The 13,254-nt window shown below is 48.8% G+C and overlaps 1 protein-coding gene across 1 annotated transcript in view; it reads left to right on the top strand.

Moving 5' to 3' along the window:
- KDM7A (lysine demethylase 7A) overlaps window positions 1-13,254 on the top strand; it is a 529,021-nt gene that overhangs the window by 489,810 nt on the left and 25,957 nt on the right. Inside the window, exon 18 of the mRNA XM_069628822.1 lies at window positions 10,434-10,519. Coding sequence (XP_069484923.1) covers window positions 10,434-10,519 — 86 coding nt within the window. The remainder of the gene's footprint in view (window positions 1-10,433; window positions 10,520-13,254) is intronic.

A 13,254-nucleotide genomic window follows, 5' to 3' on the forward strand; every position in this document is an offset into this window, starting at 1 on the left:
GGTATGTGGGTGCGGTTGGGAGGGTATGGGGGGAAAGCAATTACTGCATTCCACTTAACTGACCCACCGACCCCCGTCTTCTCTAACTGCTACTCTCTCCTATCATATCCCTCCCTTCTCATTAAGTCTGAAAGGAAGACGTTCAAGAGGGACATCCTGGTCTCCAACCCAGGTTCCTTATCGCTGATACCTACATCACTGATTCCTCCAGACGGACTCTGACTGACATCCTCTGTCGTTCCCTCACCAGACCTTTGGACCCCTCATATGGTCTCTGCTCTCTCCTATCTCTTCCTCTCCCATTAATGGTGGCACTCTGTAGGAGGGCCTACTTCCTCTCCTTAAAGTATACTCACCTGGTATGTGTCAAGAACACTGTAGCAGATGCCCTCAGAAGGGAGCTACGATCCGACCGTGAGTGGAAGATGCAGCAAGAGCGGGTGTCTCAATGAGGCCGTCCCCAGATCTGTCTTTTCGCCACGGTAGCAAACTCAACCTGCATGGAGTTCGCCAGCAGGTTTCCCCAACCAGGGACCCTGGGGGGTGCCTTCTCACTCAAATGGGAGGGTCGTTTTCTGTACGCCTTTCCCCCGATTCCACTCCTGCTGCGGGTCATCAACACAGTGAAGCTATGTCGCTACAGGATGATAATATCGCCCCAGCATGACGCGCCAAATCTGGTATCCGGACCTGCTCCGTCTGTCAGTGGCTCCAGTCATCGGGCTGCCCCCTCTTCCTGACCTACTCTCCAGACAAGGAGGGACCATACCCCTACGTCCCGTCCCCTTTCCTCCATACTGTATGGATGTCCTTCGCTAGGGACAGGAACTGAACCTTTTTCACCAGAATAAAATGTCTTTATTTCGTTGCACGCAGGGCTGCGGCCCCGGGAACATGCGTTCCCTTGACTCCGCCCTCTGGCGCCACACCTCAGTCCTCTTTTTCCATGTCGACGTGCCTGCTTCACCTACGCTGTGGAAGAGGGCCTTTTTTTCCTCTTTATTCCATGGATATGTGTCCCTCTGTTTACTAATGAAGATTTCATTTTTATAGGAACTAAAATGTACACCGTCCTGCGGCACGCGCCCCTCTGCGGCGCTTGTCGGCCACTGCAGGCTTTAATAGGTGCCTGCTGCCCTGTGACGGATCCTTTACTACATCAGACCCACACATGCTCTGCCTCTGGTGCCTCTGCGAAGACCGTGGCTGGGACGGTTGTTAGACTTGCAACGCCCTTACTCCACAGTCATTAAAGAACCAGTTGGCGAGGTGGAGGGAGCTGTTCTCCAGATCTCCGCCAGAACATATAAAGGAGTACGCATGTAGAAAAACCAAGGTCAAGTTAAGTGTTCTCTTCTCCAAAAGCACCCTGCAAATGTGACTCCTTCTCCGAGAAGCAACAAGGTGGCAAGGGCTAATCAGGCTCTATCACCAGCAAGGGTACTGAGGCTTAACAAGCTCACGGCCGAGGGATCCGCAGATCCTCCTGGTCCCAGTGCTGGGGAGGGGTCCAGACAGCTTATTCCAGGGGCTCTGCGCTACTACTGGGCCCAGGCTTGAGGGGGCACCTACACGCAAAAGCACTACCGGCACCATGTCCGTGGGCGAACAGCCCACCAGGTCCACACCTGAGGTGCAGGGGAGGTCCGACCCTACGTGCATAAGTAAACAGGTGGAGCCCAGAGCCAGTTAGTCTCCGTGGACACACAGGCCGCACATGGCGCAGTACAAGACAAAATGGCGGCACATGTAGAAGCGCGCCACTCCGGTGAGCCCCAGAGACAGGAATTCACCTCGCGAGTGGAATTGTCTCCTACAAGCACGCCACAGGTCACCTGGTGCACATCCTACATGCTGCCCTCAGGACAGGTGTGCTACACAAAACCTAACTACCCTCTGGCACAGCGTGGGAAGAGTACAGCCGTACATGTTGGTCACACCTGCCGTGCCTGTGCAGGAGAGCAGCTCTCCAGCGTGCGAAGAATGTTTTTTCAAATAAAAATCCTCACGCTAATGAAATCTCCTCAAATGGGAGGTATCCTGAGGGTAATCATTCAGGACATCATTCCGCCTGTGCTTCCGCATCCTCTACCTCCTATCCAGCCGTCTCCGGCACCAAGCTTGGGCTCGATATCCTCTCAACACACGGAGACTCCGGCCCGCGCTTAGGCTAGCAAGGCAACCTAGTCCTCGCCGCTGATGGCCCCCCAGGCTACGGCACCCGTAAGCATGCTGCCTGCAAATATGGAACCATAGGACACAGCGGATCAGGGGGACACTGATGAGGATGAGCAGGACACCGATGAGGAGGATGAGCAGGACACCTTCTTTGGCAAGGGCTTTTCCCGACAGGCTAGCCACATTGGCAGAATACCTGAGCATTCCTCAGCCGCAGAAGGAGTAACCAGAAGCGGGGGTCCTAGCGGAGGTGTTAACCATGCGTTCAACTCCAGATCTGCTATCCCGTTGCAGAAAGATGTGGAGGCCCTGGCAAGGAAGGGCTGAACCAAACCCCATTCTACGCCGCCAACTAACAAACAGCTGGACGCAAAATATAGGCAGGCAGAGGGTGACTCACTCCTCCTGTTGGTGCATCTCCAGCCCTATTAATCTGTCATTGCCGTGGCTTCCATGTACGCCAAACCGCGGACATCCACTACATACTCATCTACTTCAGCATTACTCAGCAAGGAAGAGAAGGTTCTGGGGGCCTACATAAAAAAGGTATACTCCAACGGCAGCCTCCACATGCGACAAGCTAACGCGGACGCCATGCTGGCCGCTGCAAATCGGAGGCTTTGGAGGAAGTTTGCAGATGTCCTCCCGGGGCTGTCGGCTCACAGGCAGCCGTTTTTCAAGGCCGGTGTTCATCGTAGTGATATCTTCCTGACCTGGGTCAACCCCAGAAAGTTTTGCTTTTACCAGTGGATTATTTTCCCTGACACCTGTCAGTGGGAACTTTTTTCCACACTCAAAGTATCTTTCTCTTTTTATGGGTGTCCTTTTTAAGAGTCTCCATAGTGTCTTAAAAAGTTATCATCTTTGAGAATTTTTGGGCAATACGTGCCTACTGTTGCTGGCCTGCCCTAGGGGCTCCCCTTTTAACTTTCTCTGGCTAATCTTGTGAGAACTACAGTTCCCAAGGGTAGAAAGTTGTTGGGTAGAATTCTTAGAAATATGCTAATTCCCTTCAACTTAGAGACCCTCAGCAACTTTTCTGGATTTTGAGGACTTGATTTTTTTAACCTGGAAGAGAGCAAGACCCTTTTTCCGACTCTCTCATATATGTATTTTAATGTGTTTTCTGAGCTTTGTGTTTCATTTGGTTGTGGAGTCTGACAAACTCCATCTTTTACTTTGTCACACAGCACCTTCAGTGCAGTGGCACAGGGAAGTCTTTCAGATTTCCCAAAGGTTTAAATACCTTCTCTGGGATAAACTACTGTTTGCCAGAGTAGTAAAGTGAAATTGACTTTACTTTTGTAATTTTCTAGAGCCAGCACACAATATCTTACAATAGAGTGCTGGAGGGGTTACCTAGTATCCCCTTTGGCTAGCTACTCATGTAACATTTTTTATGTTACCCTTTTCTCATTAACTGGCTGGTGGCAGTGGTTTCATTTGAACTACCATGGTGTGCATTTACCGCAGGCTACATTCACAGCTGCTGTAAAGCAACCAGCGGTGCCATCTTAGTCAAAATGGCTCCCGGTGGTCTTTTTTTTTTTTTGTTTTTTCTTTGTGGAAAGGTCCTTCTTGAGATTTACTCTGTGCGCCAAACCAGGTTTGGTCTTTGTTCATTTTGCCTTTTGTGGGATTCACAAGTGAAACACGCCTCTGGCTCCAGAGTGTCTGGGGTAGGCAGGAAGTGAGGGAGGTGGCCGAAACTCCCTGTGCTTAGTCTCATAGGAGACCCAAATGCACTATGTGGTGATTGGCCAGCTGACTGTCCGGCAAGGACAGCCACCCTGCTGGGTGAGTGACAGCTAGGCTGGAATGAAAGGGAGAGAACTGTATAAAAGGCGAGTATTTTGGCTTGGAAGGCAGAGTCGACGACTGGACGAAGGAACCGAAGAAGAGCTTGTAGAGGACGCCTGCTGCAACTCCTGGACCATTGGTTTGCCCGGTGAAGCCCTGCTGCAGTGCCAAAACGCCAAGTTCTCATCGACAGAGAAGCCCCTGCAAGGATGACTTCTCCCTTTGAGTTGGTGGGACCAATCAATTCCAAAGTAAGCCACCTGGACATCCATCTTGGTGCTGGTTGAATTTCCACAGAGTTGCTGCTGGAAACTGTATAGCCCGGGAGAGAAACACCAGATTGTGTGCATTGCTTTTAAGCTGGCCTAGAGCTTTTGTAAGATCCTCCTGACTCCCAGGAAGCAGGACTGACCAAGCCTGAGCCTCCTCAACAGAGTGCGGGAACCCAGAAGCAAGGGATGTAATCTCAAAAGCTATGAACCGCGGTGTTGCTATTAGCGGTAGACGAGAGGAGCTAGAAGCCTAAACAGCCACTAAAAGTGAAGTTTGCCGGTTGCAAGTTTTGCCTGTGCCACTGCATTGCAGGAGTCCCCTGAGGTCCTCCCTCTTGTCCCCACGACTAAGACCCAGGAACAGTGAGATCTGCAGAGCTGCACAGGAACAGAAGTCATCAACTGCGTCTTTTCTTCATTTCGAACGTACTGTAAAACAAGTCTAAGAGAACTTACCTCTTACTGTAGAGTTGCTTGAAACTTCTACAACTCACAAGTCTAATCCGCTTGTGGCCCTACATTTGATTCTTCTTTTCATCAAAGACTCCTAAGAACTTGTGCAAAGTCTTTTCTATTTACTTACCAGAAGTGCTTAATCCTATACAATACTTTTGCCCATTGACTTTGGCTTAGCCTATTGAATTGTATGACTTCTTGGAGGATCCAAAAGTATTTGCCTGCTTAAGCATATTTGTGGTCTCTAACCTTTGCCTTTTACCAATTTCTAAAAGTATTCTAAAGGCCAACAGTAAGATATGAATGTCCCCAGCACACTAGTTACTGAAGTGACCTGTGGGTGTAAATTGTGTCTGTGGGCCATCCCAAAAGGGTCTTTACTGATTTAGAAACTAAGAGTGTACTACAGTATTGAAGTATATTTGTGTTTACTACCATATTTCTCTCTTCTGAAGAAGGCTTTCTAACTGATAAATGAATAATTGTTTATGCAAGAAACCATGAGTGTAAGAGTTTATTTGAATACCTGTAACTGTTAATGTCTGTGTATCTCCACTACAGCTCACATTTACCCCTCCCGAGATAAGCCTGGCTGCTTAACACACTACCAAAACGGTGTAGTACAAGCTTATACCAAAGGTTCGGTTGCCTATACCTGTAGAGTTGCGTTTAGTGGTCCCAGAGAGTACTGCATACAAACTTTGCCTAACACCCCCCCCCCCACTGTGCAGGCTGGCAGTCAGCATGTGGGAATGGGCCCTGGAGAACAAAATCTATCTCATGGCCGTGCACCTGCCAGGGTGTCCAACCAGGAGGCAGACAGGTTCAGCAGACTGGGAGCGGACAACTACGAGTGGCAGTTGAACGACGTAGTACTGCAGGAGATCTTGTACAAATGGGGACACCCTCAGGTGGACCTCTTTGCCTCATGGGGCAACAGGAAGTGCCAATTGTTCACCTTCCGGCAGGGTCAGGGCATGGGCTCCCTGGGCGATGCATTCCAGGTCCGGTGGGATGGAATGACCGCATATGCCTTTCCTCCCACACCGCTGATACACAGGGTGATATGCAAAATCAAGGAATCTCACCAGCTCAGCATCATTCTAATGGCACCGAGGTGGCAAGCCAGGCCATGGTTCTCGGAGCTGCTTAGCCTCTTGAAGAGGGCTCCCATTCGCCTCCAACAGGCCCAGCACATCTTCTGGCGCAGCAGGGGGGGGGGGGGCAGGGTCACTCACCCCACCCCACAGAAACTAGCCCCCACAGTGTGGTTCCTGAACAGGTCACGCTAGGTCACCTCAGCCTTTCACAGGCTAATCTGGAGATCATACAGGGTGCCAGGAGTAAGTCTACCAGGGCCCAGTATAAGAGCAAGTGGACCAGGTTCTGCCACTGGGCAGACTCTAAGGGTATCAACCCCCTGGCATGTACCCTGGACGACATGCTCTCCTTTCTCGGTGCACCTCACCCATTCAGGCGTGCCGGTGGACACTTGCCGCACCTACCTGGCAGCCACAGGGGTCTACAGATCTTTTCCTCTTCTAACTCAATTCCCAAACGTTTGACGGGACTCGCCAGGCTCTACCTGCCCATGAAGCCACACCCTGTGTGGGACCTCAACATAGTCTTGGGTGCCCTGGCGCCCAAAAAACAATTGGAACAATGGCGTCCGCGGGCATCAGGCTGGTCACCATTAAGACAGCCTTGTTAGTCGGCCTCACCTTGGCTCGCAGAATCAGCGAAACCAGGCGCTGGTTGCCTCAGAGCCATATACTATGTTTCACAGGGACAAGGTGGTCGTCCGGACACACCCTCCATTCCTACCCAAGGTGCCTTACGCATTCCATCTGAAAGAAGAAATAATGCTGCATACGTTTTTCGCAGAGCCCAAAGACAAAGCACAGCGTTCTGAACTGCCTTGATGTCAGGCGTGCCCTGAAATTCTATTTAGACAGGACCAAGGGCTTCTGCAAGTCAGACGTACATTTTGCCACCTTTGGCAGATCAAGACCGGGGTATCCGGCCTCCATAGCTCGTTGGATGGTCTCGGCCGTCAAAGAAGCTTACGAAGGACAGCATAAGCCACTGCCGGCCAACATGCACGCCCATGCAGTCAGAGCCAAGGCAACAGCCATCGCTTTTCAGCGGCATGTCCCCTGGCAGGTCATAAGCAGGGCGGCCACATGGGCCTCCCCTTCCGCTTTCTGCAAGCACTACAGTTTGGGCGCCGGCTCTAGATCAGACGTGGCATTCGGACATGCGGTTCTCAGGAACCTGTTTGCTTAAGGAGGGTCTCCTCTCCACCCTGGGGCTACATTCAGTTTTAATTGCCCATGTAGTATGGAGGAAAGGGGACGGAACGTAAGAGTAATTATAAGTTACTCACCGTAGTGACTAACCTTAGTCACCTTTCCTCCATACGTCCCACCATCCTCCCCTCCCCCCCCCTAATAAAACTGGGATCATTAGGCAATGTTAATCTTTTGTTGACGCGTCTATGGGGACTGAGATGTGGCACCGGAGGGCAGAGTCAGGCAGCACATCCTCCCAGGGCCGCACCCCTGCGCCTCTAAATTTAAAGCGAAAGAAGGTTTTTTTCTGGTGAAAAGGGTTCTGTCTCCCGTCCCTTGGAAGGGATGGCCATGCAGTATGGAGGAAAGGGTACTAAGGACTAGGAGTAAGTTGGTCACTATGGTGAGTAACTTCACATTTTTACTCCCCCTGAATACCATTCTGCCATTCTAAATGTGTATCACTAGGTTAAACTCACCTTGAACTGCACACTGTTATTATAAATAAGGTTTATACTTTGTTTTGAATACCATAAGTAATATTTTGTTTTTTAATGTGTGTTCGTCTCCATGACCATCAGTCTGGCTTCAGAGCAGCCAGGTGCACGGACAGTGCTCTCCTGAACATCCGTGAAGACCTGCACTCCAACCTTGAGTCTAATCTCCCCTCTGTCCTCATCCTACTCAGTCTCTCTTCTGCCTTTGACACAGTCAAACATGCCATCCTGCTCAATCGCCTCTGTGATAACCTGGGTATCACTGATCAGGCCCCTGCCTGGCTGACCTGCTTCCTCTCCAACCAACCCTCCCAGGTTCAACTTGGGGACTTCCTTTACTCTATATCACTCTCCACTTGTGGTGTTCCCCAGGGGTCTAACCTCTCTCCCTGGCTTTTCAACCGATACCTGGCACCCCTCGGCCACCGCATTGCTGCTCTCTGCTCCAATTTTCAGTGCTATTCAGATGACGCGCGGATCGTTTTCAGGCACCCGTCTGCCACCTCTTCTCCCTCACTCTCTCATCTCTGACTGCAATCCAGGAGTGGTGTGCCGCCAATTACCTCTGCTTTAATACCAGTAAGACAAATCCTCTTCATCAGCACTCCTGCACCTTCCTTTCCTGTCGCGCTCTGGCTGGCCTCCCTCAGCGCTCTCCCTGCACCCACCTGTGAGGCTAAGAACCTTGGGGGTCATCTTTGACTCCACGCTTTCCTTTTTCCACACATCTCTGACCACTCTAAAGTCAAACTGCAAACTGCACCTCCTCAGAGGTATTCTTCCTTTCCTCTCCTTCCCCCAGAAGCTCACTGTCTCTAGAGCTCTGGTTCTCTCTAGGCTGGACTACTGCAACAGCCTCTATCTAAATCTGCCTGCTACTACTCTCCGCCCTCTGCAACTCCAGAACAGGACTGCAAGACTTGTCCTTGGCCTCAAGTCCAGGGATTGTATCTCTCCTGCCCTGAAATCTCTTCATTGGCTCCCGGTAGCTGTACGGATTAAGTTCAAGACACTTTGCATTGTCCACGAGGCCTTCTGGGGCCTGGGTCCGCAATACTTTCAACTTGCTTCGGAAATAGCTTCCTACTCGAGCTCTTTGCTCCTCCAACTCCCTCAGGGTCAGTCGCTTCTCCAAGCAACGTGTTGGGGGTAGATCTTTCTTCAGATGGGGCCTCTCTCTGGAACAGCTTCCATGCCTCTCTGAAACTTTAGTAAAACCGGTTCCAGAAGCACCTCAAGACCTTCCTCTTTGCTTCTGCCTTCGCTCGTCCTCTCCCCTGCTGATCTCCGTCTGCTTCGGCACTGGGCACCTGGCTACCCTCTGATTTCGGGCCCAAATCCCTGCCTGTCCAACTGCATAGCTGCACTGCCTCCTGGCAACCGTGGCACTTGGGTCTGTATCTGCAACCCTACAGTTCCCTTCCTGCACTAATTAGACATCCGTTGTCTACGCCTTATTCTTCACTTGCCACCTGCTGGCCGCACTACCTGTTGTTGTTTTTGATCACGTGTTCATCACTTTCCACTCCTCCCCTGCCCCTTGCACTTTCCCCCTTCCCTCTCCACTTGCGCATTCTCAATGTCACTGGGCCTAGTAAGATCTTTGTTTTGTCCTCCCTTGTACCCCCTCCCTTGCCACGTCGCGCCCTGAAACACTTGTGTATGGGTGCGATTTATATATAAAATATCATATCATAAGCGTGGCTTCTCTGTCCACGCTACCAGCAGTACAGGTGAATACTAAGAGTTTTGAGTTTACTGTATTGCCCAAGATCTAGTTTTATGAAGCCCCTGAGTGGACCTTAGAAGTCCCAATAGCCTTCCTAAGCAAAGGGATTGCCCAAAATAAAAAGGCAGAGTATGACTTATGCAAATATATTAGTACCCCAATGGCTACTATAAAGGTACATTAAGCTACACACAGTTACACCGGCTGCACCCCATTGATGCTATAATTACCAAAGTTCAAAACGGGTGATAAAAAATATATGGCGTAAAAAAAACAATAAATTGCAGCGATGGGAAGACTTCAGTAGAAGTCTTTTTGACCACACAAAGGAATCGGATCCTTAAAAAACAGGGGCACCTAACCCCAAGAAATTGAAATTCATACCCAGTACCACACAGATGTGTTGGCCTTGTTTTGGTCTGGAAACGAGGCTTGGAGTGATCTCACGTTGGCACAACAGATATTTTAGGCCTGCCTCATGGTCTACACAAAGGATGGGCAAAACAAAAACAAAATGGCCTGGAGTAGTCATTAGTTCCCCGGTGCCTACCATACTGGTACATTAGGCCTCTAATGTGATTGAACTGGCTGTACCTATGGTAAAGCCAAAACAGAATCACAGCTGCCATGAGCCTATTCCACAAGCTTATGGTGATATCAACCTAGAGACAAAAGGAGTGCTTAAAAAGTACCTCTGTCCTGGGAGCCACATGAGCTACCATAGATCAGCCCATTAAAGGGTTTCAGTGATGAGGATTTCTACCAAAAACCCTATGAACACAAAAATTAAGTAAGATTAAGGAATGCCAACTGCAAAAAAGCAAAAAGTTGAGGGGTTCACAAGACTTGGACAAGAGAAACTCTAAAATAGTTTACTTTTATAACACTCAACCATACTCTATATTGCTGACGGTGGAAGCCAAATTGACCTGCCACGATTAAGAATGCAACTTGGAAATGAAGAGCACACAGATCTCCATTGCGTTAATACGTAGCTTGTTTACCAGCCTCATGATTATGGTTTAAGATTAAGCACACGTTTTGTGCTACAGAAGCACTGTCAGGACTCTATTCATACTGGAACTATGTAGTATGTCCTAGTCCCATATCAAGACAATGATGCAAATCACTCTTGTGCTGTTGAATGGGATTGCAATTTATGCTTCTTGATCTCCAGATTTGACCACCATTTTTTTTTTTGTATTTTCAGAGGTGCATGTGAAGGAGGAGCGGCTGCCTGAAATGACATCTGTATGGGTCCGGCAAATGGAAGCAGCTGCCAGACTAATGCCACAGGTGAGATTTGTTAATAAAACCTCACTGTTGGATAGAACGGTCATCTTGTATGTAATTCTACCCACTGTGCGAGTCCTTGTGGTGCATCCTGTGGACCCCTCACTAAAACCATGCCTAAGTCTCCTCCCAGGTGGCCAGGGAAAGGCAGACTCTTCCTGATCCTAACCTTTGGGAGTGGTGTCCATTGAAGGATCACCTGGAAGACGAGGCCCAGGGTGGTGAGAAGATCCCGAGGGATGTGGTACAGTATTTATCCTTAAAAGGTGATAACCTTTTAAAGCTACCAAAACATGTAATGGCATATTCTTGCTATGAGGTATCTGACCCACATATTAAATCTGTGGATATAGGCACAACCAATATGTCAGTAAAAACACCAAGATAAGAAAGGCCAGTTCAGATTCCTAAGGATTCAATTCCCCCCCCCCCCCCCCCTTACTCGCACCTTCAACAAGGAAGGCTGTGGATCCAAACAGAAGTTGCAGAAGTCCTGCAGCACGCAAAGGAATGAATGCAGAAGCCGGTGGGTCTAACCGAGCATTCTGATCCCTTGCACAAACACTGCTGGCAACAATATCTAAATGCATTCACTTGTGTATGGGAAAAGTGATGTGAAACTGACTGTTGATTGCCAAATAGAGCACGTGAAATGTAGCACTCTCGCATAAGCGAATATTATTTCTTTCACTCGCATAAGGAAGAAACGCAGGGAAACTTCCTTTTGAGCATGAAAATTGTTGAAAACACATAATGGAATGGTTGTGTGTGCTTAATAAAGATTCTGAGAGGAAGGGTGACATCCAAATCTATACTATAGCAGTTAAACCAATCTGACAATGAAAGCGAAGTGTCTGAACATTATCATTACAAGTTGTAAAGAGCAGGCATTGCCCAAGCCAAGAGTGAACCAAATGTTTCCCCAATAAGGAGTGAAACAAGCTGTTAGGCAGAGTTTGTATGCAGTGCCCTTTGGGACCACTACACACAGCTAGGACTACAGGTGTAAGCTAAACCAACCTTTGGTATAAGTCTGTACTACACGGTTTTGTGGCAGCTTTGCTGAGCAGCCATGCTTATCTCAAGAGGGAATGTGAGCTGTAAGGGTGTTACACAGATGTCTATAATTACAAGTATTCAAATAGACTCCTATACTCAAGGTTTCTTGGTAGAACACTTATTAATTTATTTCAGTCAGTTAGAATACATTCACTAAAAGGGGGCAATCTATATCACACAAATATACTTCAGTACTTCACAATATCAGGTTCTGAGGCATTTAGACCACTTTGAAGGAGGAGCAAAATGGCATTCAGAGCATTTGAAGTAGGAGCAAAAAGGCATAAGTTAATAAAACGAATATTACAGTTACTCTTAAACAGTGCAAATAGTTTGAGTTCCCCAGAGGAGTTGATTCAATGCAATATGTTAGGCCAAAGTCAATGGACTAAAGTCGTGTATAGGATAAAGCAGTTCTGGAAGTTAAATGGAAAAGTCTCTGCCAAAGTTCTCAAGTAGTTCATAAAAGAGAGATTAATATGTTGGCTCACAAGCTGACTAGGCTTGCAAGTTGCCAAAGTTTCAAGCACTTTCCCAGTGAGAGGTAAATTCTCTCGGTTGGGTTTTCACAGTACCTTACAATGAAGAAAAAGATGCAGCTGAAGGCGTCTGTTCCTGGCAGTTCCTCCAGATCTTGCTGTTCCTGAGCCTCCGTTGTGGGAAAAATAGGGAGGACGTGTGGGGACTCAAGCACTGCACTGGGACTGGTCCAAAAAGCTGGGAAAGGCAAATCTTCAATTCCGGTAGCTGTAGTCAAGCAAACAAACTGATATCCTTCTCCCTGCAGCACTCTGAGGAAAATACATCCAGCTTTGAGAATGGTATCCAGGTGGCTTACGAGTTGATTGGTCCCACCAACTCAAAGGGAGAAGTCGTCCTTGAAGGGCTTCTCTGTCAAGATGAACTTGGAGATTCGGACCTGCACCAAGGCTTCACCGGGCAATCCAAAGGTCCAGGAGTTGCAGCAGCTGTCCTCTTCCAGCTCGTCTTTGGTTCTTCCGTTCCAGTGGTCGACTCTGCCTTCCAAGCCAAGAGACTTGCCTTTTATCCAGTTTGCTCCCATTCATTCCAGCCTAGCTGCCACTCACCCAGCAGGGTGGCTGTCCTTGCCGGACAGTCAGCTAGCCATTCATGCCATAGTGCATTTGGGTCTCCTAGGAGACTAAGCACATGGAGTTTCGGGCATCTCCCTCACTTCCTGTCCACCCCAGACACTCTAGCACCAGAGGCGGTCTTCAGTCCTGAAGCCCACCAAAGGCGTCGGAACAAAGACCAAACCTGGTTTGGCGCGCAGAGACCAACTCTAGAAGGACCTTTCCAAAAAGAAATGGCGAAAAAAGACTGATTTGTTTAAACAAAGGAGGCTCAGACTCCATCTTGAAAAAACATGGCTCCCGCGATTTAACGCTACTGGTGTTCGCGGTCGGGAAAAAACATGGTAGTTCGTTGTAAAAGCACTGCCACCCGCCATTTCGGGAGGAAATGTTAGCATTTGACTGCTACATGAGTTTCTAGACATGGAGGCTACGAGGTAACCCCTCCAGCACTCTATAGTAAGATAGGTTGTGCTGGGTCTAGGAATTATTTTAAAAGAATAGTAAAGTCAACAGTCGTTTATTCCAGAGAAGGTATTTAAACCTTGGGGCAGCCTGAAAGTCTCCCCTGTGCCACTGCACTGA

Source organism: Ambystoma mexicanum, chromosome 12 (genome assembly GCF_040938575.1).
Source record: "Ambystoma mexicanum isolate Mex_15411 chromosome 12, UKY_AmexF1_1, whole genome shotgun sequence".
In the NCBI taxonomy this organism is placed as follows: domain Eukaryota; kingdom Metazoa; phylum Chordata; class Amphibia; order Caudata; family Ambystomatidae; genus Ambystoma; species Ambystoma mexicanum.